The sequence below is a fragment of the Dipodomys merriami genome, unplaced genomic scaffold (assembly GCF_024711535.1).
Source record: "Dipodomys merriami isolate MVZ:Mamm:240054 unplaced genomic scaffold, mDipMer1.0.p SCAF_1, whole genome shotgun sequence".
Taxonomy (NCBI): domain Eukaryota; kingdom Metazoa; phylum Chordata; class Mammalia; order Rodentia; family Heteromyidae; genus Dipodomys; species Dipodomys merriami.
The window spans coordinates 5433429-5453225 of record NW_027202270.1 but is presented as its reverse complement, the minus strand read 5'-3'; the positions used below and the strand labels follow the sequence as shown (position 1 = coordinate 5453225).

General features: G+C 42.6%; 1 protein-coding gene across 6 annotated transcripts in view; it reads right to left on the bottom strand.

Moving 5' to 3' along the window:
- Usp40 (ubiquitin specific peptidase 40) overlaps positions 1-15519 on the bottom strand; it is a 65241-nt gene extending 49722 nt beyond the window's left edge. For 3 of the 6 annotated variants that reach the window (XM_070013402.1, XM_070013539.1, XM_070013457.1), the window contains exons 1-7: positions 15419-15519; positions 14168-14381; positions 9429-9496; positions 7706-7819; positions 4944-5108; positions 2491-2637; positions 1209-1352 (exon numbers count right to left, since the gene is read on the bottom strand). In XM_070013402.1, coding sequence (XP_069869503.1) covers positions 1209-1352; positions 2491-2637; positions 4944-5108; positions 7706-7819; positions 9429-9496; positions 14168-14366 — 837 coding nt within the window. In that variant the 5' untranslated portion in view covers positions 14367-14381; positions 15419-15519. Of the gene's footprint in view, positions 1-1208; positions 1353-2490; positions 2638-4943; positions 5109-7705; positions 7820-9428; positions 9497-14167; positions 14382-15418 lie in introns of those variants that run through there. The other 3 variants (XM_070013622.1, XM_070013691.1, XM_070013782.1) reach the window with 3 other exon arrangements.
- Positions 15520-19797: the final 4278 nt, after the last annotated feature.

Here is a 19797-nt window from a genome sequence, read left to right as displayed (position 1 = left end):
CCTCAGAGAGAAGGAACTCAACAATGGTGAATACCAGCCTGGTCTTGTTCGGAGGTGGTTCCATGAAAGGAAGAGGTTCTTTCTTGCTTTACTATTAATTCTATGATCAAAGTTTTCTGTAGTAGGCTCTACAACCACAGTGACTGAACAGAAAAACTACTGTACTAACAAGTAAATCAAAATCTTTTCAAAAAATCACATTCAATGAGGACATGTTTCAAGAGATACTTTAAATTTCTGATGTAGTAGTTTTAAAGTGGGTAGTATTTAAATTATCTGGTTCAGGCAAACATGAGAGATACACATAAAAACTCATGATTTCAGAATTTGTTTTCCAAATATTTTTCTCCCTGTGTCTTAAGGATTAAAACTTTATTTTTGTGCTTTTTTTTGGTCCTGAGGCTTGAAGTCAGGCCTAGGCTCTGTCTCTGAGCCTCTCTGTGCTCAAGGCTAGCACTCTACCACTTAAGCCACAGCACCATTTCTGGCTTTTTCTGAGTAGTTTATTGGAGTTAAAGATTCTCTTTGGACTTTCCTGCCTGGGATGGCTTCGAATCGTGATCCTAAGATCTCAGACTCCTCAGCAATTAGGATTATAGATGTGGGCCACCATCGTCCAGCTTTTGTGCTGCTCTGTTTGTTTTGAAATACTGGGGATTAAGCCCAATGCCTTGCCCATGCTACCAAGTTACATCACCAGCCATACAAACTCGAGACCCATAAAAGTCTATTTGCATGTTCAACTTCTAGAAATGTGATGTTATTGCATCCAAAATAAACTAAATTCAAATAGCAAAGTACCCAATCAATACTAAGTTTTCTAAAAGCAAGGTCATGTCCAATTTTGTTTTAAAATGTCCACTTCAAAGATTTTTTTCAAGAACAGTTTAATGAAAAGAACTAAGAACAAATCCATACTATACATATTCAAAAGGACACACTAAATCAAGGCTTCTTGGAAATCCCTCCCACCTCCCATCCTTCTAGGAGACATGGACTCTGGGCATGTATAAGATGATTTGTGTTCTACAGTTGGAGTGGTGTTGCTATTGTCATCCAATAGGCAAAAACCAGGGAAGCCGATACCTGTCCTATAGAGCAAGGGATGCAAAATAGTATTTAACTGCAATAAATGGACTGAAAATTAAGTCAATAAAACAATTCTTTGGAGAGGAAAAGAAAGAATTTAAAAATAAAATGGTTCAAACCTGTTCACAAAAAGGCTTGAGATTGATCCGCAGAGGGAAGGTATAACAACTAGTGTCCTTGTAGCGTTCACACTTCACAAAATCAAAATTGAATCTCAGTAATGAGATAGTAAGAAAGGGTGGCAGCTTGCGCAATTTGGCTGACTGTTGAAAGAAAAATGCAGTTTTAAAATGCAGAACTATAAGAAAGCAAATAGTATTACTTAAGTTATGTAAAAACAACCTGTGACACAGATATAAGAGAAATATGTCCTTATATCACATAGGCTCATAACTGTAGATTCAATATAACTCTTGATACAAGCTCATGCCTTATGGAACTCAGGATGGTATCAGTCATTTATGTTTAGAACTACAGTTTTACAAGCAAGTTCTAAGTTTTAGCATAGCTATCCAGAAGAACTGTTCGATGAGCATGTTCTAACGGGATGTTCCTTGTCAGGACCTACTTCCTGCCCAGTCCCTGGCCTGTCTGTTGAGGTTTGTAATTAGCAAGGTGTTTGCAGGTATGAAATAGCATACCGGATTTGTTAGAATGAAGAACTTATATATCAAGATAATAAAATAACTCCGTATTTTGAAAAATGGAGACAATCAACCATTTTCACAATAGAAAATGGAAACTAATGCTTGGCAAGCTGCTTCCTGGCAAAAATGAACACAGTCTCCTTCGTAACAGTCATTTACCAAAAGTAGGGACTTTACCCTAAAAGGTATACTGAAGAAACCAAGTGTTTCTCTTGTGGGGTACAAATAAAGTTTTCCTGGGAAATAAGTAAGTTGAGAGAGAGCTATAGGCTGAAAGTTTTATATTTTCCTTGTAAAAAATTTAGAGAGCCGGGTGCTGGTGGCTCACACCTGTAATCCTAGCTACTCAGCAGGCTGAGATCTGACAATCGAGGTTCAAAGCCAGCCTGGCTGTGAAAGTCCAAGAGACTCTTTATCTCCAATAAACCACCAGAAAACCAGAAGTGATGCTGTGGCTCAAATGGTAGAGCACTAGCCTTGAGCTGAAGATCTGAGGGACACTGCTCAGGCCCAGAGTTCAAGCTTCATGACCAACAAAAAAATAAAAAATAAAAAAAATATAGAGATATAACAAAGTAAATATTTTCTCCATCTTCAGGGTCAAGAGCTTTAAGCAGGGGCTGGGTTGTTGCTTAGTGGCAAAGGAATTGCCTAGCAACACTAGAGTTTGATGATCTCCACTACCAAAAGAAAAAGTTTCAAATACATTCATGCTTTCCTATCTCAAATCACGGAGACGAAGACAACACTTTACCTTGGCTGCCTTAACCAGCCGGTCACAAGTTCCACAGTGGTACAAGTTGTCATAGTCAAAGACTTCCTCCTCCACATACATGTTCCAGAGGGCATCTTCCAAACTAGACACGTTTTTGACTGCTACCGTTAGATCTAAGAAGTCTTCCTAGAATACACAAGAATGGAATACTGAAAAAAACAATTTCACAGACACATCACCAACCTAAAAATTTATACTAAGATGTGGGTGTCTCCATCAGATGTAGCGGAATTCCTAACATTATTCTTTCTAAATCAAACTATGATCTAACTAAAAAAAAATTGGAAAACATTTATAAAGGAAGAGTTTTGTGAGTTTCAATGTAAAACAATAACATCTTCTTCTTCAGGAAACCAACTGAAATTTAAATACAACCTACAGTGCTTAGTAGCACTGTTTTAGTTTTAGAATTAGAAAAGGCAGAGACAATTTTCTAATGCACACTCCGTCTCTTCATTTTTATTCTGCTAATGTTGATTTAAGATATACTGAGGAAGTTATAAGAAAAAAATGTTTTGAACCAGGATAAACAGGTATTTCTAAGAAAATTATGAGGATGAGATTTTGCAAGAAGGAAATCTATCAATCAATTCTACATTTGAATTGTATCTCTAGAAATAAGCACTTATAATTTGGCAAGTTTAAATCATATTTATACTTTTGTGCATACATGTAATGAAATTAAGAAATTATAGGGATAAGAAAGTAACAAGGCACTATTTTACAGTAAAATTGCTAAGTAACGTAACTAACACTTGAAATATTGTTGTGAAAAGTTCATGTTTACAACTTATAATGTGCTTTATGTACATTGTCCTTTTTAGTTACTTTGTGAATTATTACATTAGAACCAAGTCAATCAGATACTAATTCAAACATACAGGACACCTTGGTTATTTTCAAACTAGCTGACAAAGATTAACTTCTATTAGTATAGGTAAGAAAGGCCAAGAATTTTTGTTTTGTTTTTTTAGAAGCAGAGTAAACTAGACTGACCTCTAACTGGAGACTTCCTAGGACTCACCTCTCAAATGCTAGGTTAAACAATGGTAAACCCAGTGGTAGAATGGGTTATCTAGTGTGTGTAGGCCTGGCTTTGATCTCCAGTAGCATAAAGAATGACAATTCAAGCTGGGCACTGGTAGCTCAACCCTGTAATCCTAGCTACTCAGGAAGCTGAGATCTGAGAATGTGGTTCAAAGCCTGCCTGAGCAGTAGAGTTTCATGAGACTCATATCCAATTACCACAAGAAAACCAGAAGTGGCACTGTGGCTCAAGTGGAAAAGAGCTTGCCCTGAGCTAAAGAGCTCAGGGACAGTGCCCAGGCCCAGAGTTCAAGCCCCACAACTGACAAAAAAAAAAAAAAAGTAGGAGCATTGTGAGTTGGAGGCTAGCCTGGGCTGCAGAATAAGATCTTGTCTCAAAAACAAAGAAGAGAATTAAAAAATATACATAGGCACATACGTACTTACATATTTATATCATATATTTTTATATATTCAATTTATAAAGAGGCAACTAATACATTAAAATGGCATTCAAATTTTCACTCATATAGTCAAATACAGAAACCTCCTGTAACTCTTGTCATAACAAAATGAAATTTTTATTAAATGGCTTAGGATCTCAAACAGATGAGTAGATTTACAGGTTTCCAATTTCTATTTTCCATCATATCAAATGAACAATTTGTATTACAAGGAAGTGAAAGTTGTAAAAATTAAAGCAGCATTATTATAGCTTTAAATGTGACATATATAGTTCATATATTTAATAAACATAGCATACATACAATTTTCTGAAGGATACTAATAAACTAAATCTACTATTTAATTACAGATATTTGTCAATTTAAACACCTCTCAGATTTGTTTTTTATTCCTCCTCAATTAGCATTCCTTATACCATTCCAATCATGATGATATTGACTCCTTTCTTGAGATCATAGTTTTCTATTAGAAAACTCTCTCCACATATAATCTTCCAAATATCACAGTCCTGAATAAATATTATCTTAAGATATTTGTTTCTTTCATTTTATGTGAAGAAATTTGGAGTAAAGTGATGATTTGGGCATATTTAGAGTAAAACAGAAAAAAAAAATCCTGATAGTCTAGCAATAAACATTTTTTTTTTTTGGTCAGTCGTAGGGCTTGAACTCAGGGCCTGGGCGCTGTCCCTTAGTTCTTCAGCTCAAGGCTAGCGCTCTACCACTTGAGTCACAGAGCCACTTCTGGGTTTTTCTGTTTATATGGTGCTGAGGAATCAAACCCAGGGCCTCATGCATGTGAGACAAGCACTCTACCACTGAGCCACCTTCCCAGCACCAGAAATAAACATTTTAATCTTCATGATCTGTAATCAGACCACAGATTATCATGACTTATAGTTGACTGTATAGTTTATTGTTAATATGGTCCTGCACATTCACCTGCTTCTCACTGATGTTTTCACATTCTTTACACACAATCTGGTTAACCACAGTTCCATGGTACAGACGATTGATGAGGTCATGGCCAGACGTCCCAACCAAGGAGGTTTCTAAAGCACTGAAGAGAATTCGATTCAGTTCCTGCACATCATGTTGCCTCATTTCCTGCAAAACAGGTATGTTTTAAATGTGATTTTATGCTGCAGACTTTAAAAAATAAAACTCAAAAAATAGTTCAAACAAAACTCTAAGAGGAATCAAGAAATCCACGCTAAAGCTTAATTCACTACAAGGATGTGTTTTTTGTGTTTTTGCTTTTTTTTTTTTTGCCAGTCATGGGGCCTGAACTCTAGGCCTGAGCACTGTCTCTCAGCATTTCAGCTCAAGACTAGCCCTCTACCACTTGAGCCACAGCACCACTTCCGGCTTTTTCTGCTTATATGGTGCTGAGGAATCGAACCCAGGGCCTCATGCATATAAGGCAAGCGCTCTACCACTGAGCCACCTTCCCAGCCCCTACAAGGATGTTTCAGTGACATGAGCTGACAGCAGGTTACAATATTACCATCTATTTTGATTTCACTACAGAATGAAAAGGCAGTGTTCAGTGTATACATATAACTGAACTCACCCCACAGCTGAAAGGTGAAAGCACACTGGGCCATATTCTTGTGGTAATTGGAGGTAAGAGTCTCATGGACTTTCCTGCTCAGGCTGGCTTTGAACCACAATTCTCAGGAGAAAGCACACTGGGCCATGCCACAGACAAAGAGTAGGGAATAGTACAACTGGTTCCCGTCAGCAAACAAGAACCAGCAGTATGTGCACAAGTAAAGTTAATTTAGATCACAGTGTGGATGGTGATCTTTACCAACTGTCACTATTGAAGAACTAGAACTTATTGCTTTGAAGTGAAAACCAGCAAAAACAAGATTAATATTTACTGCTACTCAGAAAAACATCCAAATGGATCTTGCTTTATGGTTCAATCCATTGTGAATCATGTAACTGTATATGAACTAGTTCTTTAAAAACACTTTATATAGTCTGGCACTGGTGGCTCAAAACTATAATCCTAGCTACTCAGGAGACTGAGATCTGAGGATGACAGTTTAAAACGAGCCTGGGCAGGGAAGGTCCATGAAACTCTCATCTCCAATTAATTACCAAAAAGCTGGAAATGGTGTTGTGACTCAAAATGATAGAGCAGTAGCCTTGAGCACAAAAGCTTAAGAACCTGAATTTTAGTCATAGGACCGGCGCGCACACACGCATGCATGCACACACACACACACACACACACATTTTATAAACCAAAGCCACAGTGTGCACCACCACTGAGAACTGTAGAAAAGGAGAAGGAGCAGTAGAAGAGGACTTTCAGGAGATGTGAGGAACAGGAAATGCTGGAGCTTTGCCAAGGGTGAGGTGTGCCACTGACCCAGCCTACCTCAGGACACAGAAGTGTCTTTTGGTCTTGGCATATAGATGCCATGAGAGACTTTACCAAAACAGCCAGGAGTCAAAGGAATGGGGAGTGATACAGAAGGAGAGGCGTGAGGGAGGACACACTGAAGTAAGTTTCATGTGGTAAGAGGCAGAGAAGGGGGCTGAAAACTGAGCAAGGTGTGGGACTTGGGATCTTTTTTTTGCCTTTTAAAATATGAGACACCAGAGAATGTAAATTCAGGTGACAGTACTGGCCCTGAGGGGACAGAACACCTGTGGCAGTTGACCAGCTGTTTCTAAACACACCATCATTTGGCAATGGTGCCACTACAGGTGTCGTCCCAGAAAGCTTCCTACAAAATTTTATTTAGAAAACGCAAAAATAGGGAAGAAGTTTGTGTGATCTTAAGAAATAGGAAACTGCATGAAAAGAGAACAACAAAGTTTGCTGAGACTGGTCAGGGAAGAGAATGGGAAAGAAGGGAAAATGACAGAGAATGACAGATCAGATTTATTTAGTGATGATAATGCAGACAGACAACAAGCATGTTTCCTTGTTGCTGACAACTGTTTGGCGTTTGTATGTGGTAGACTGCCCTTTAGGAACTTTTAATAGATAAATGAGAGGAACACTACCTCCACTCCCCCAATTTAGAAGAAAAGGAAGAGTCAGAGATAAATCAGGACAGAGAACATGAAAACACTGGACAAGGATGGTAGACTAAAAATTTAGCTGATGATTAGCTGGGCACCAGTGGCTCAGGCCTTTAATACTGAGAAGGCTGAGATCTGAGGATCACGGTTCAAAGCCAGCCTGGGCAGAAAAGTCCGTGAGACTCTTATTGCCAATAAACCACTAGGAAACCGGAAGTGGTGCTGTGGCTCAAGCAGTAGAGTGCTCACCTTGAGCTGAAGAGCGCAGGGATAGAGCCTAGTCCCAGAGTTCAAGCCCCACAACCGACAAAAAAAAAAAAAAAAAAAAAAAATTTAGCTGATGAGCAGATTACCCCATACATGGCAAATAATTTCCATGTGCTATTTCTAAGTGTCTTTTTTTTTAAAATCTTAACTAGACCTGATGAAGATTATTTTGGAATAGAGATTGCAAAGAAAAATCAGTCACAACCAGACATAAACCCCTGCTTACAGTACCTATGAAACAAAAATACTTCTGGCTTGTAGTTATGTAATGTAAAACAACATTCAACCAACATACTGTGATCATAAGGCAGATTAAAGACAGTTGGATAACATGCTGAAACAGTGTGGCCTTTTCCCTCCACTGCCTGGAACTTCCTCCCAGGCCTTCATACCTCATTGCTGGTCCACCCAAAGCTGTCAGTGAGGTCTGTTGTAGATGCAGCTTCCTGGTCTAAGAGCAGAAGCTGAGCAAACAAGCGCTGCAACTGTAAAGGTATGATTCGAACCTGGGGGACAAGCAGATGTGTTCTACATGAGCCTTTTAACACACTGAGTAAAGCTTCATAAAAGAAGACTAGTTTCCCCCTATCTCTTGTTCATTCAACAGAGAGTTTATAAGTCTCTTATTACAAATAACTAAGATTCAGCCCTTTGGAATTCTAATGTAGTCCAAAAAGTTTTAGATACCTTAAGAGTTTTTAATCTTTACATGTGTAGTTTCAAGTCAATATTAAAACTCAAGAGGGCTGGGAAGGTGGCTCAGTGGTAGAGTGCTTGCCTTGCATGCATGAGTCCCTGAGTTCAATTCCTCAGCACCACCACATAAGCAGAAAAAGCCAGAGTGGTGCTGGAGCTCAAATGGTAGATCACTAGCCTTGAGCTGAAGAGCTGAGGGACAGTGCCCAGGCCCAGAGTTCAGGCCCCACGACCGACAAAAACAACAAAAATCCTCAAAAGAAACCCAAATAAACCACAAGTCATCATAGAGAGCAAGTTAGAATCTCTCATAGTCATTTTTTCTCTATCGCTAATAGATTGCTACAGACAATATAGGAATTTTCCAGGCACACAGATCTCCCTCTGGAGTCCTGGTGTTTCTTGGGGCTAGTGGTACCCTGTCTCCCAACTTCTGGGTTTGGGACTGCTCTTGCCTTATATGAAGCAAGGCTTTTCAGAATCCAGCCTGCAAGTCAGACTTGGAGGGTTGAAGAGAGGATAAACATTTAGAAATTTCTGTGGAAATTTTACTATATTGATCTGTAACATGTTGAGGGAGGGAAAATGCCACAAAAACTGGCCACACAATTGGTGTGAGAAGCACTGCAGGATTACTGGATGTGGTGATTTATGCCTGTAATTCTAGCTACTCAGGAGGCAGAGATTTGAGGACTGAGATTCAAAGCCAGCCCTGGCAGACAAATCTAAGAAATTCTTAAAACCACTTAACCATCAAAAGGCCAGAAGCAAACGTGTAGCTCAAGTGGTGGTGTGGCTCAAGTGGTTATCAAGCTTGTGCAAAAAAACCCAAGAGAGCGCATTTGCGCACATGTGCATGCGCACGCACGCACGCACGCGCGCACGCACGCACGCACGCACGCACACACACACGCACACACACACACACACACACACACACACACACACTTACAGATTTAAGCATCAAAGTGAGGACTAGAGGTTAGTCAGGGAATATATAACTTACAACTTTGCCTTAAATACAATTTCTCTACAGTACGTACAAAATTATAAACTCAATTCTCTACTCGGGATTTCCATAAGACCAAATTGAAAAAATAATGATTTCCGTATTTCTTTTTCCATATTGTTGAAAATAAATGTATTAGATAGATGTTTTGGTAGGCTAATATGGATGATTTATAAACATAGCACAATAAGGTAAGTTTGTCAAAGTACTACCCGCATTATGTTGGAAAATTCTGTTTTTCAGAAAGATAATTTCATTGCTAAGAATATAAGGCAAGTCACTTTCTGAAAATAAAGAAATACTGGTAATAAATAACATTATCGTTTCCTATGAATAAGTAGTTTAATTCCTCCTTTAAAAACCATTTTTTTAATATTCCAAAAGCCTCTAGTAAATTATAGGTTTAATACCTTTGCATCAGGTTTATCCTTATCTTCTAAGGAACCAAGCTCTTCCGGACCAAGAGAAAATAAAGCTTCTAAACAAAAGTAGAACCAGAGATGTGAATGACATGATTTTATCTTAGAAACTATCTTTAGAAAGCCAGATCACAACTAAGTAATATCCTTAAAGATCGGAAAATAGGACTGTGTCCATTTTTACACCCTTAATCTACACTTGCTTCTAAAAACATTTTTGTGCACTGAATCTACGAAGATAAAGTGATTTTGCTAAGGTTTCAGAATCGGGGTGAGGGGTTTTAGAAAACCTTCATCAATGATTAGTTCATACCTATAGAAGTAAATACATCGTGGGCATGGTGGGGCACACTTGTAATCCCAGCAGTTGTGAAGCAGATGTAGGAGGACTTCGAGGCCAGCTTAGATTACATATCAAGTTAGAAGCCAGCCTGAGCTCCCTAGCAAGACTGGCTCAAAAACCCAAGGCTCAGTGGTAGAGCCCTTGCTGGCACATGCAAGACCTTAGGTTCAATCCATAGCACCACAAAAACATGCCCAAACCATCTATGAACAATATCATCAAAAATAATTGATTTGCATTGCCTATGGCAGTGGGAACACAAAGTCATGGGGAATCCCAAGAAACACAAGAGTAACATGCATTTTCAAACACAGGGCTGACAACCAACCTTTCATGGGAAGGGTCATCTTTTACTATGACGTTATGCTATTCCCTTTGGGGGAGTGGGGTGTACAAATGTCTTTTCTATGGATAATGGTTAAAAGTTGCCAACCTCGTGCCAGTCTCCATAATTAAAAAAGGTAATTTAACATATAGGTTCATCACCCAATGAGGTCATATTTGAGTCTTCTGGGAAGTCTGTATCCTGAATTCCTCTGGAGAAAATTTGATATGCCTCAGGAGGGTCAGGGATGTGAGGGTATGTCTTTTTGCAGTTCTAGTAATTGCTGTTATGATATATTCCCAATGAAGATCTGAGACTGGGCAAAAATTAACTGTAGGCCTACAGGTTAAAGCATAAAACCATTCCTAGAGGGACTTTACAAATCATCCTCATTACTCCTAGCTACATTGTCCTGGTAGTACATGAACTCAATTTGCCTTACTTTAAAATATTATTAAAAATTACCTCCTCCAAATTTTCTCCTCCAGTGCTGTTACTCCTTAACTTTTCCAAATTATAGCTCCGAACTGTGCAAAATACACACATCTTGTACTACAAAGCTAAAACCATGTCACTGGCCTGCCAGAGAAAGCTGGCTTGCAGCTGTCAGCCCTTCTTGCCTACTGCTAGCCTCCAAGACATCCCAGTCCCTCACTTTTTCCCTCCATCTTTTCTCTTCTTTTGTCTCTTTTCTCTTTCCCCCTTCACTCCCCTCCTCTCCTCTCCCTTTTTGAGACAGAGTCTCACTACGTAGCCTAGACTGACCTCCAACTTGTGATTTTCCTGCCTCAGCCTTCTCAGTGTTTCTCAGTCTCTTCTTGAGATTACTTTTCTACTTCAAGCATATTGACCTCAACCACATTAAAACGTGAAAAAGTTTTATCCCTCTTGGCTAATGCTGAAAATATCTTTTCTTTTTATACTTTTAACTAGCATCAATTAGTTGTACAAGGAGATTTTATTTCGACATGTCCACATAGGCATACGATGTACATTGATTAGACCCTTACCTCCTCTATCACTCTCTTATTTTCCTTTCCTAATTTCAACAAGCTTCATTTACCACCACTCCCCTTTCTTTTGGTGCTGGTCATGGGCTTGAACTCAGGGCCTGGGTGCTATTCCTGAGCTTCCTTTGCTCAAGGCTAGCACCCAACACTTGAGCCACAGTGTCACTTCCAGCCTTTTCTGAGTAGTTTGTTGGAGATAAGGCTTACAGATTTTGTTGCCTGGGCTGGCTTTGAACAATGATCTTCAGATCTCAGCCTCCTGAGTAGCTAGGATTATAGGTGTAAGCCACCAGGGCCTGGCTCATTTTCCATGTTTCCACATGTACATAAAGTATTTTGACCAAATTCACCTTTCTTAACTCTCTCCACTCTTTCCTACTTGCACCTGTACCCCCATCACAAACAGGACATGTTTCATATTCTTGCCTTTCGTTTTTCCTGCCCTTCATTTGGAGTTTTACTATGGTATTTCCTTCATTGATGCTGAAAGTTTCTAAGAGTGGAATTATTCACTGTATCAGGAGGAAAATTTTATGGAGTAGATAGAATCAGAGACAATAATAAATATTTACTAAATCTCCAGAAAAGGAAGGTGGCTGTTTTTTTTAAAATCTTAGAACCAAGAGATCTAATATATCATAAAGATCTAATAAACTGGGAGTTGGTGAAAAGAGATTCCTCTTCTATAACACTCAGCTATAAGATGAATCAGGCTGTCCTAGGAGCATGGACACTTTGAGGGGAGTCTACAAAGTCACATAACACTGGGGTGCCTAATCATTGCAAGGCCAAGATATCCAGACTGCAATAAAAGAAACACAGAGCTGAGTATTGGCGGCTCACACCTGTAATCCTAGGAGGCTGAGATCTGAGGACCATGGCTCAAAGCCAGCCCCAAAAGGAAAGTCTGTGAGACTCTTATTTCCAATAAAATTAACAAAAACATAAAACTAGAAGTAGAGCTGTGGCTCAAGTGGTACAGTGCTAGCCTTCAGCACAAAAGCTCAGGAATAGTGCCCAGGCCCTGAGTTCAAAGAAAGAAAGGAAAGAAAGGAAAGAAAGAGAGAAAGAAAGAAAGAAAGAAAGAAAGAAAGAAAGGAAGGAAGGAAGAAAGAAAGAAAGAAAGAAAGAAAGAAAGGAAGGAAGAAATGAAAGAAAGAAAGGAAGGAAGGAAGAAATGAAAGAAAGAAATGGAAGGAAGAAAGAAATGGAAGGAAGGAAAAGAGAGGGAGGAAAAGGAAGGAAGGAAAGAGAAAAAGAAAGGAAGGATGGAAAGAAGGAAAGATGGGAATGGCAGAAGTATGTATAATAGAGGCAAGAGGGCTGGGAAGGTGGCTCAGTGGTAGAACACTTGCCTTGCATACCTGAGGCCCTGGGTTTGATTCCTCAGCACCACATAAGCATAAAGAAAAAAGCCGGAAGTGGCGCTGTGGCTCAAGTGGTAGAGCGCTAGCCTTGAGCTGAAGAGCTGAGGGACAGCACCTAGGCCCAGAGTTCAGGCCCCAGGACTGGACCCCCCCTCCCCCCAAAAAAATAGAGGCAAGAAATCAAGGGCCTATTGTCAGTCCGATTTTTTTTTTGGTCTGGTCGTGGGACCCCAACTCTGGGCCTGGGCACTGTCCCTCAGCTCTTCAGCTCAAGGCTAGCGCTCTACCACTTGAGCCACAGCGCCACCTCCAGCTGTTTTCTTTTTGCTTATGTGGTGCTGAGGAATCGAACCCAGGGCCTCAGGCATGCAAGGCAAACATTCTACCACTGAGCCACCTTCCCAGCCTCCTGTCAGTCCGATTTTTGAGAGTCCTCTTTACCCTCACAATACCCCCCCGCCAACTCTTGTTTTTTGTTAAAATATAATGAATCTGAGTAGGTTTTTCTTTCTTTCTTTCTTTCCTTTTTTCCTTCTTTCTTTCTTTCGTCGTGCGGCTTGAAATCTGGGCCTAGGCGCTGTCCCTCAGCTCTTCAGCTAAAGGCGAGTACTCTACTGCTTGAGCTAAAGCGCCACTTCCGATTTTCTAGTGGTTTATTGGAGATAGGAGTCTCACAGACTTTCCTGCCCGGGCTGGCTTTGAACCGTGATCCTCGGATCTCAGCCTCCTAAGTAGCTAAGATTACAAATGTGAGCCACCGGCGCCCGGCTTGGGTTTCTAGTCTTTACATATAATCCTTTACATAAAATTGAGTCTTTGGATTTCAGAATTTCTTGAAGAAATTGTTATAGACATGACTTTTCATTCTCAGCAGGATCTGGGCAGACAGAACCCATTAATACAGATTAACATTCCAGGAATCAAGGTATGAATAGTGGTCCTAGTGAGAGAAGACTCTGTATAGTTCCACAATACATTTTGTGTGTGTGTGTGGTTATGTGCATGGGCATGAATATGTGCCAGTCCTGCCAGACTTAAACTTAGGACCTGGGCCCTGTCAGCTTTTTTTTGGCTCAATGCGAGCACTCTGCCACTTGAGTCACAGCTCCTCTTTTGGCTTTCTTGGTAGTGGAGATTAATCAAGTTTTCTGCTGGGGCTGGCTTCATAATACTAGATCTCTGCTTCCTGAGTTACTAGGATTATAGACATGAGCCACTTTTCTGGATTTCAGAACTGCAGCTAAGCAACTGTGAATGTGTATAAATATTGTGTCACCCCTTTCCATCCCTCAAATCAGGATATAACTAAATCTGGCTTAGGTGTTTGTTACTTTGTACAAAGGATTAAATTCAACAATATATGTGACATAGCAATAATGAAACCCAGTACTCAAGACAGAATACTCTTTAGGTTGTGTTTTAAATCACAGGAACTGGAAAATAAATGTATTGTCTTATTTTTAAATTTTGTTATTAAACATTACTAGAATAACTTAGAATATATTTAAAATAATTTAACCTTCACATTTCCCTGCAGAGAAAAACCACTAACTTGTATCTTATGGTTGCAACGATATAACATATACTGTGGAATACAATTTTAAGAACTTCTGTGATTCATATAATTAGCTACACATAAAGTCAATGGTATGTACTATTATTCAAATGCATGTAATATAGCATACCTCTGAATTCAGGTGTGAAATGAAGAGTCTGAAGAAGGGAATTGAGGTAACAGGTTCCACCCTGATTTCTGATTCCACTTAAATTGGTGAATTCTCTAGGAGCAGGTGGCTCCAAAGTTTTAGTCTTTAAGTTCTTCCCTTTTCCATACTGATTATTAGACACACTGGAATAATCCTCTTCAAATAGGTCCCCAAACATTGTGGAATTTTTCTCCTTAAAAAAAATGTTATAGAAATGCTTTTACTTTTAAAACAAGTTTTCCCCACATCTTCCTTACACTTTGGATGATTGACTTTTGTTAAATTCTTCCTTATAGACAATATGTAGTTCGGAGGCAGTAAGGTTGAACTTTTTAAAATTTTTACCACGATCTTAGCTCATCTATGTGACCTTGGGTACGTTCCTCAAACTATTTCCCTATAGCTACAACGTGACAAATACAATGTGGCAATACATGTCTGGCAAACGAAAGAAAGCCACCTTGTACAGAGTTTGGCCCACAAGAAATCAGAGCCGTTCTTAAAAACGCGTATTCACATTACTCATGAAAAGGATAAAAATCATCAACTACATCCAAGTCAACGGTAGGGGGACAAAACCAATTCTACCGTCTGAGAGGTAACAGAGAATTGGGGCCATCAATGACTAAAATCTGTGCAATTCACACCCCTCAGTCCCACGTGCCACATTCTGACACTTCAGTGGATTAAAGAGACGAATCTTTCCCGCGGTGGTGGCAGCGCGTTGTGCCCAGCTAGGCTGTGGGGAGGTTATGTCAGTAAAAAAAAAAAAAAAAAGTGGGGCTTAAGCCCGGCGCCCCACGCTGACGCCAGCGTCCGCGCGGAGGCCGCGGGTCCCGGGCCAGGGCTGCCGTCGAGGCTGGCAGGCGAGCCCTGAGCGCCGGGCGCGGGATCTGCGTGACGGACCCCAAGTGATGTTGCTTTCCAACTCGGGGCCGGGGAGAGAAGAAGCGTGAACTCCACAGTCCGGCCTCGAGGCCACACAGAGGGCCCCACATCTTTTGTAATTCCCGGCCGGCCGCGGCCTGGGTCCGACTCCACTCCACCCGGCGGCCCGGCGAGGTCGGGGCGGCCCCAGACCGCGGCCCGGACGGGCGTCGGCGCCCACGCCGCCGTCGGGCCCGGCCGCCGCTCGCCGCGCCCTCCTCAGGCCCTGCGGCCCACGCCGCCGTCCCAACACCGACGTGTTCTCCCATCCCTCCCTGGATCCCGGGCCCGGCCTCAACTTACAGCCTAAAGCCCAGACCCCCGCCCCGGCCCGAACGTAGGGCGAACGGACTTAACCCCGATGGGCGCCGCCATCTTGGCGTGGACGGGTCTCAGCGAACAGATTTTTTCCCTTTGGGGACTCGGGACTACGTTTCCCAGGATGCCCCGCGGCAGCGGCGGCAGGTCGCGCGAGAGCTGACAGGTCTCGCGCGCTTCCACCCCGGAGGAGGTCGGCCGGGGCGCGGGACCCGGGGTCCGGCCCGGGAGCTGGGGCGGAGCCGGCCGGCGCGCTGCGGCGGGTAGGTGCTCCGCGCGCTCGGCTTGGGCGTGTGGAAGCCGGTGTGCACCGTGCGTCCTGGTTCTGCCGGCTGGGCCGTGCAGACGGGCCTTGTCTCTGGCGTGGTCACGCCCTCGTCTGCCGAGCACCGTACCCCGACGTGCTTTCCCGAAGAAACCCGGTGGCCGGCGTCCCGCCCCGCGAGCCGGTGCTCCTCGCTCGGTGCTCACTTCCTGTGGGCCGCCCGTGTCGGTTCGGGCCAGCCTTGAGCGGGGAGAGCTGAGGGGCGGCTTCCAGGCCTCGCATGCGAGCCCCGTTACCGCTGCGCGCGCGCCCCTAAACAAAACAACTCCCTCGGCTCTTCCAGTAGGTTCGCTCTTCCAGTAGGTTCCTTCAAACCCCTTACTTAATGCTCCGCTTTTTGGCAGTGCTGGGGAGTGAACCCGGGGCCTTGGACTTGCTAGGAAAGTGATCTGAGCGACACCCCCAGCCCTCAGCCCCACTTACCTTCCCTGTCCAATCCAGTCTCCATCCAGAAATGAATGAGAGGGACAGGGAGGAAATAACCGCAGAAAAAAATAAAACCAATAAAAATTACTTCAGCTTCAGCTAAAGGTTTGGGAAATTGAGAAGAGGAATCATGGAGGACGTTGGAACATGAGTCAAAATGAATGTCAGCCTAAGGATTTTATTTTGGGACCCTTTGATCAAGGTTGCTGTGGCTGTAAAGGCCAGGAGATGTTAGAAGGAAAGGCAGAGGACAGGCTGGAATCGAGGTCTCCACTAGGAAATACCAGCGAGAATACACTTCCTGGCTCTCACCAGTCTTGACTGACCTATTGCCTGTTAGGTACCTCCTCTTTCGTGACTTTCCAAAGTCCCAGCAGAATCCTCATCTGTTTCTTCCCTTTGACTGCTCTCCTTTGTCTTTTCAAACTGAGCAATAAAATAATACTCCACTTAAACAGAAACAAAACTTTGACGCATGCTACAAAATATTGGAGCCTCACAAACATTATGTAAAATGAAAGAAAACACAGTAGATAGATAGCGGCATTCCATTTGTATCAAATACCCAGAGGAAGCAAATCCGGAGATACTAGAGACTGGTGGGACAGGTTTAAGTGAAGTGAGGGCTGAATGGGAAAGGGTTTCTTAGTGGTGATGAAGACCATCTGGAACCAGAGTGGGGATGGCACTACAACACCAAGACTGCACAGAATGTTCATGAATGTTCATGTTGTTTACTTTGAAGTGGCAAATATGGCGAATGTTTTTCTTACTTGGGTTCAACCACAGTTTAAAAAAGAGAGATATGATCCTATTTGTCCATTTTTACTTTTTTATGGGAGGGTCCTATCTAAAAAAATCATGGCCCACATCAATGTGTTAAGTCTTCTATGATTTCTTGTAACTGTGCCAATCAGCTGATTGTTGACTGCCAGAAAGGGATTGTGGGTAGGCCAGGAGAAGCTCTTCTAAGTGTTGGCATACGGGGCTTTTGAGTGCCCAAACCTAGGAGCTGAACTGGCAGACCCAGAGACTTACAGATGAGATTGGCCTGTTCAGGCTCTAGGTAGATTAAACATGGCTGTCAGTACTCAGTTTGGAGGCTTGCTGCTCTGGACTTTGCCCATCAGCAACCCTGACACTTGGCAGGCTTTGTTGCTTCCAGCAAGAGTGAAGCTGGCAGTGGACAGCAGCCAACGTGGCAAACTTAGGTGTCACAGTGTCCTATAGGCCTTGGGTACTGGAATTCTCAGATTTGCAGAGACTAATGTAACAGCTCTTGGTCCAGGGTGACTGAGACTCGTAGCTCCTAAAGCTTGGCAGTTGTTTCTTCCGGTGACTGGGGGCACACACTTTTCCTTCTATGACTCTTCACAGCCCTCCTTGTTTCTGCTGCCTCTGCTCCCTACCATTTCGATGCCAGCCAATCTCTGAAACTCTGCAATATTCTTCTCCTTTCTCCTGTCACCTCACTGCTGCTGCCTCTGCAGCCTTTGCAGTTGCTACAGCTATGCTGTTGTAGAGATGGAAATCTCTGTGCGTTTATTGGGATGAGTGCAGTGGCTGGTCTCTGTGGCTGGTAGATATTTATGAGCAAGCCTCACAGCTGGTGGCAACTCATTATTGCAAAACCCTCGTGCTAGTCATTATGACCACTACCTCTTCTTATTTGTTTTATTTCTGCCAGGCCTTTGGTGGTCTAACTGGGCCATCTCCTCTAGTTTGAGGTAGGATTGGAATGGGCTTCCCAAATCATCTTAGAATGGTAAGAGAAAGTAGATGACTGTTTGCAATCCTTCTCCCCCCCCCCCAATACTGTGTACTCAGGAAGGGCTCTGCCAGGTGTTTGGTGAATTTGGAGACAGTAAAGGGGCAACCAGGTCATGATGAGATGTTCTTATCTTTCTGTTAGATCTGGGCGCCATCTAGGTGGTTCCAGCTTACTGTAATGGTACAGTTGGGAGTTGCTAATGGAACTTCCTGGGGGACAGGGGAGTATGAGTTTCCATCATGCCATCATACTGTCTGTCTGCTCACCTTCTGCTTTGCAAAGACAATTTCCTGAAAGTTCCCAGTCACAGGGACAAGAGGTGATGTGGCAAATGCGCTGGAAAAGGCCATCCTGTGCTCCTAACCGGGAGCAAGGCCCTTCCGTGGCTGCTTGAGGAATCGCTCACTAAATGGTCCTCAGGTGCCCTAATGTGTATCACTGGCCTCACCTAAAGCTTTCTAGAAACCTGCCTCTGTGTAGTTGAGTCTAAGGCCACGAACATTTCTTGAACATGTGCTGTGAACAGAGCGTAGAGGGGGTACTGTGGATGGAGAAAGAAGCCAGAAAGAATATGAACACGAGGCTGTCAAAGATTGGCTCCAAGAATGTGAGAAGGAAACTCAAGTAAACATGAAAGGGGGTTATGGAGTCATTGTGTGAACTCATTCCACAGGACAAAAATCTCTAGATGGGATAATGTAGGAAAGAGAGAGGCATTTCAAAAAAATTTCTCAGGAAGCCTGAACTAAATAACTACTTTGATACACTGGATTTATTAGGAAAAAGTAATTTTAAAAGGCAGGCTGCTGGTGGCTCACACCTGTAATTCTATCTCCTCAGGAGGCTGAGATCTGAAGATCTTAGTCCCAAGCCAGCCCAGGCAGGAAAATCTGTGAGACTTTTATCTCCAATAAACTACCAAAGAGCCAAAAGTGGAGATGTGGCTGAAGTGGTTGAACACTAGCCTTGAGCAAAAAAAGCTGAGAGACAGAGTTCAAGCCTCAACACTGAGAAAAAAAAAAAAAAGATGGTCCTATGAATACTGTCTAGGGCAGGCTTATTTTCCCTACCAGTTAAACAAGTAAAAGGAGGGAAAGTATTGATGGTAAACTAAGTTTACTTGAAAGTGAAAGGAGAGGCTTGAAAGCAAGTAAGGAAAGTCTCCAGCAGGAGAGGGCCTGAGAGGAGTTCATCAGAGTTCCGCAGAGGACGGTTTTATAGAACAGGGTCCTGCCCATTCCTCCTCCCTTGGACTTTGAGTTGCCTGAGAGCTTGTGCTCGTGCCACGCTGGCTCCTTTGATTAGGTGAGAGGACACCCAGGCCATTGAACAGTAGTAGCTGGAGGCATTATGGGAAGAATAAACCGTTGTTGGCCATGTTTTATGCTTGCCAATTTTTTCTCTGTCTCTTCCTAACAGTTCCCCTTTCTGTCCCTCAATACCTTGGAAGCCCTGGATGAGTCCCAGTAGGAGAGTTGTCAGGCTTTCCCAGCACTGAAGGAAGGCCTTGGAAGGATTGGGAATGGAACATGTACTATGCTACAAATAGACCCAAATAAACAGGGATGGCTGTCCATGACAGTGTCTGTGAAGAGCAAGTCCATTCCCAATGAAGGGCTTGGAATAAGGAACCTGAAGACTTTTTTTTGGGTGGGTCTAGTCGTGGGCCTGAACTCTGGGCCTGGGTGCTGTCCCTCAGCTCTTCAGCTCAAGGCTAGCACTCTACCACTTGAGCTACAGCTCCACTTCCGGCTTTTTTCTTTTTGCTTATGTGGTGCTGAGGAATCAAACCCAGGGCCTCATGCATGCAAGGCAAGCGCTCTACCACTGAGCCACCTTCCC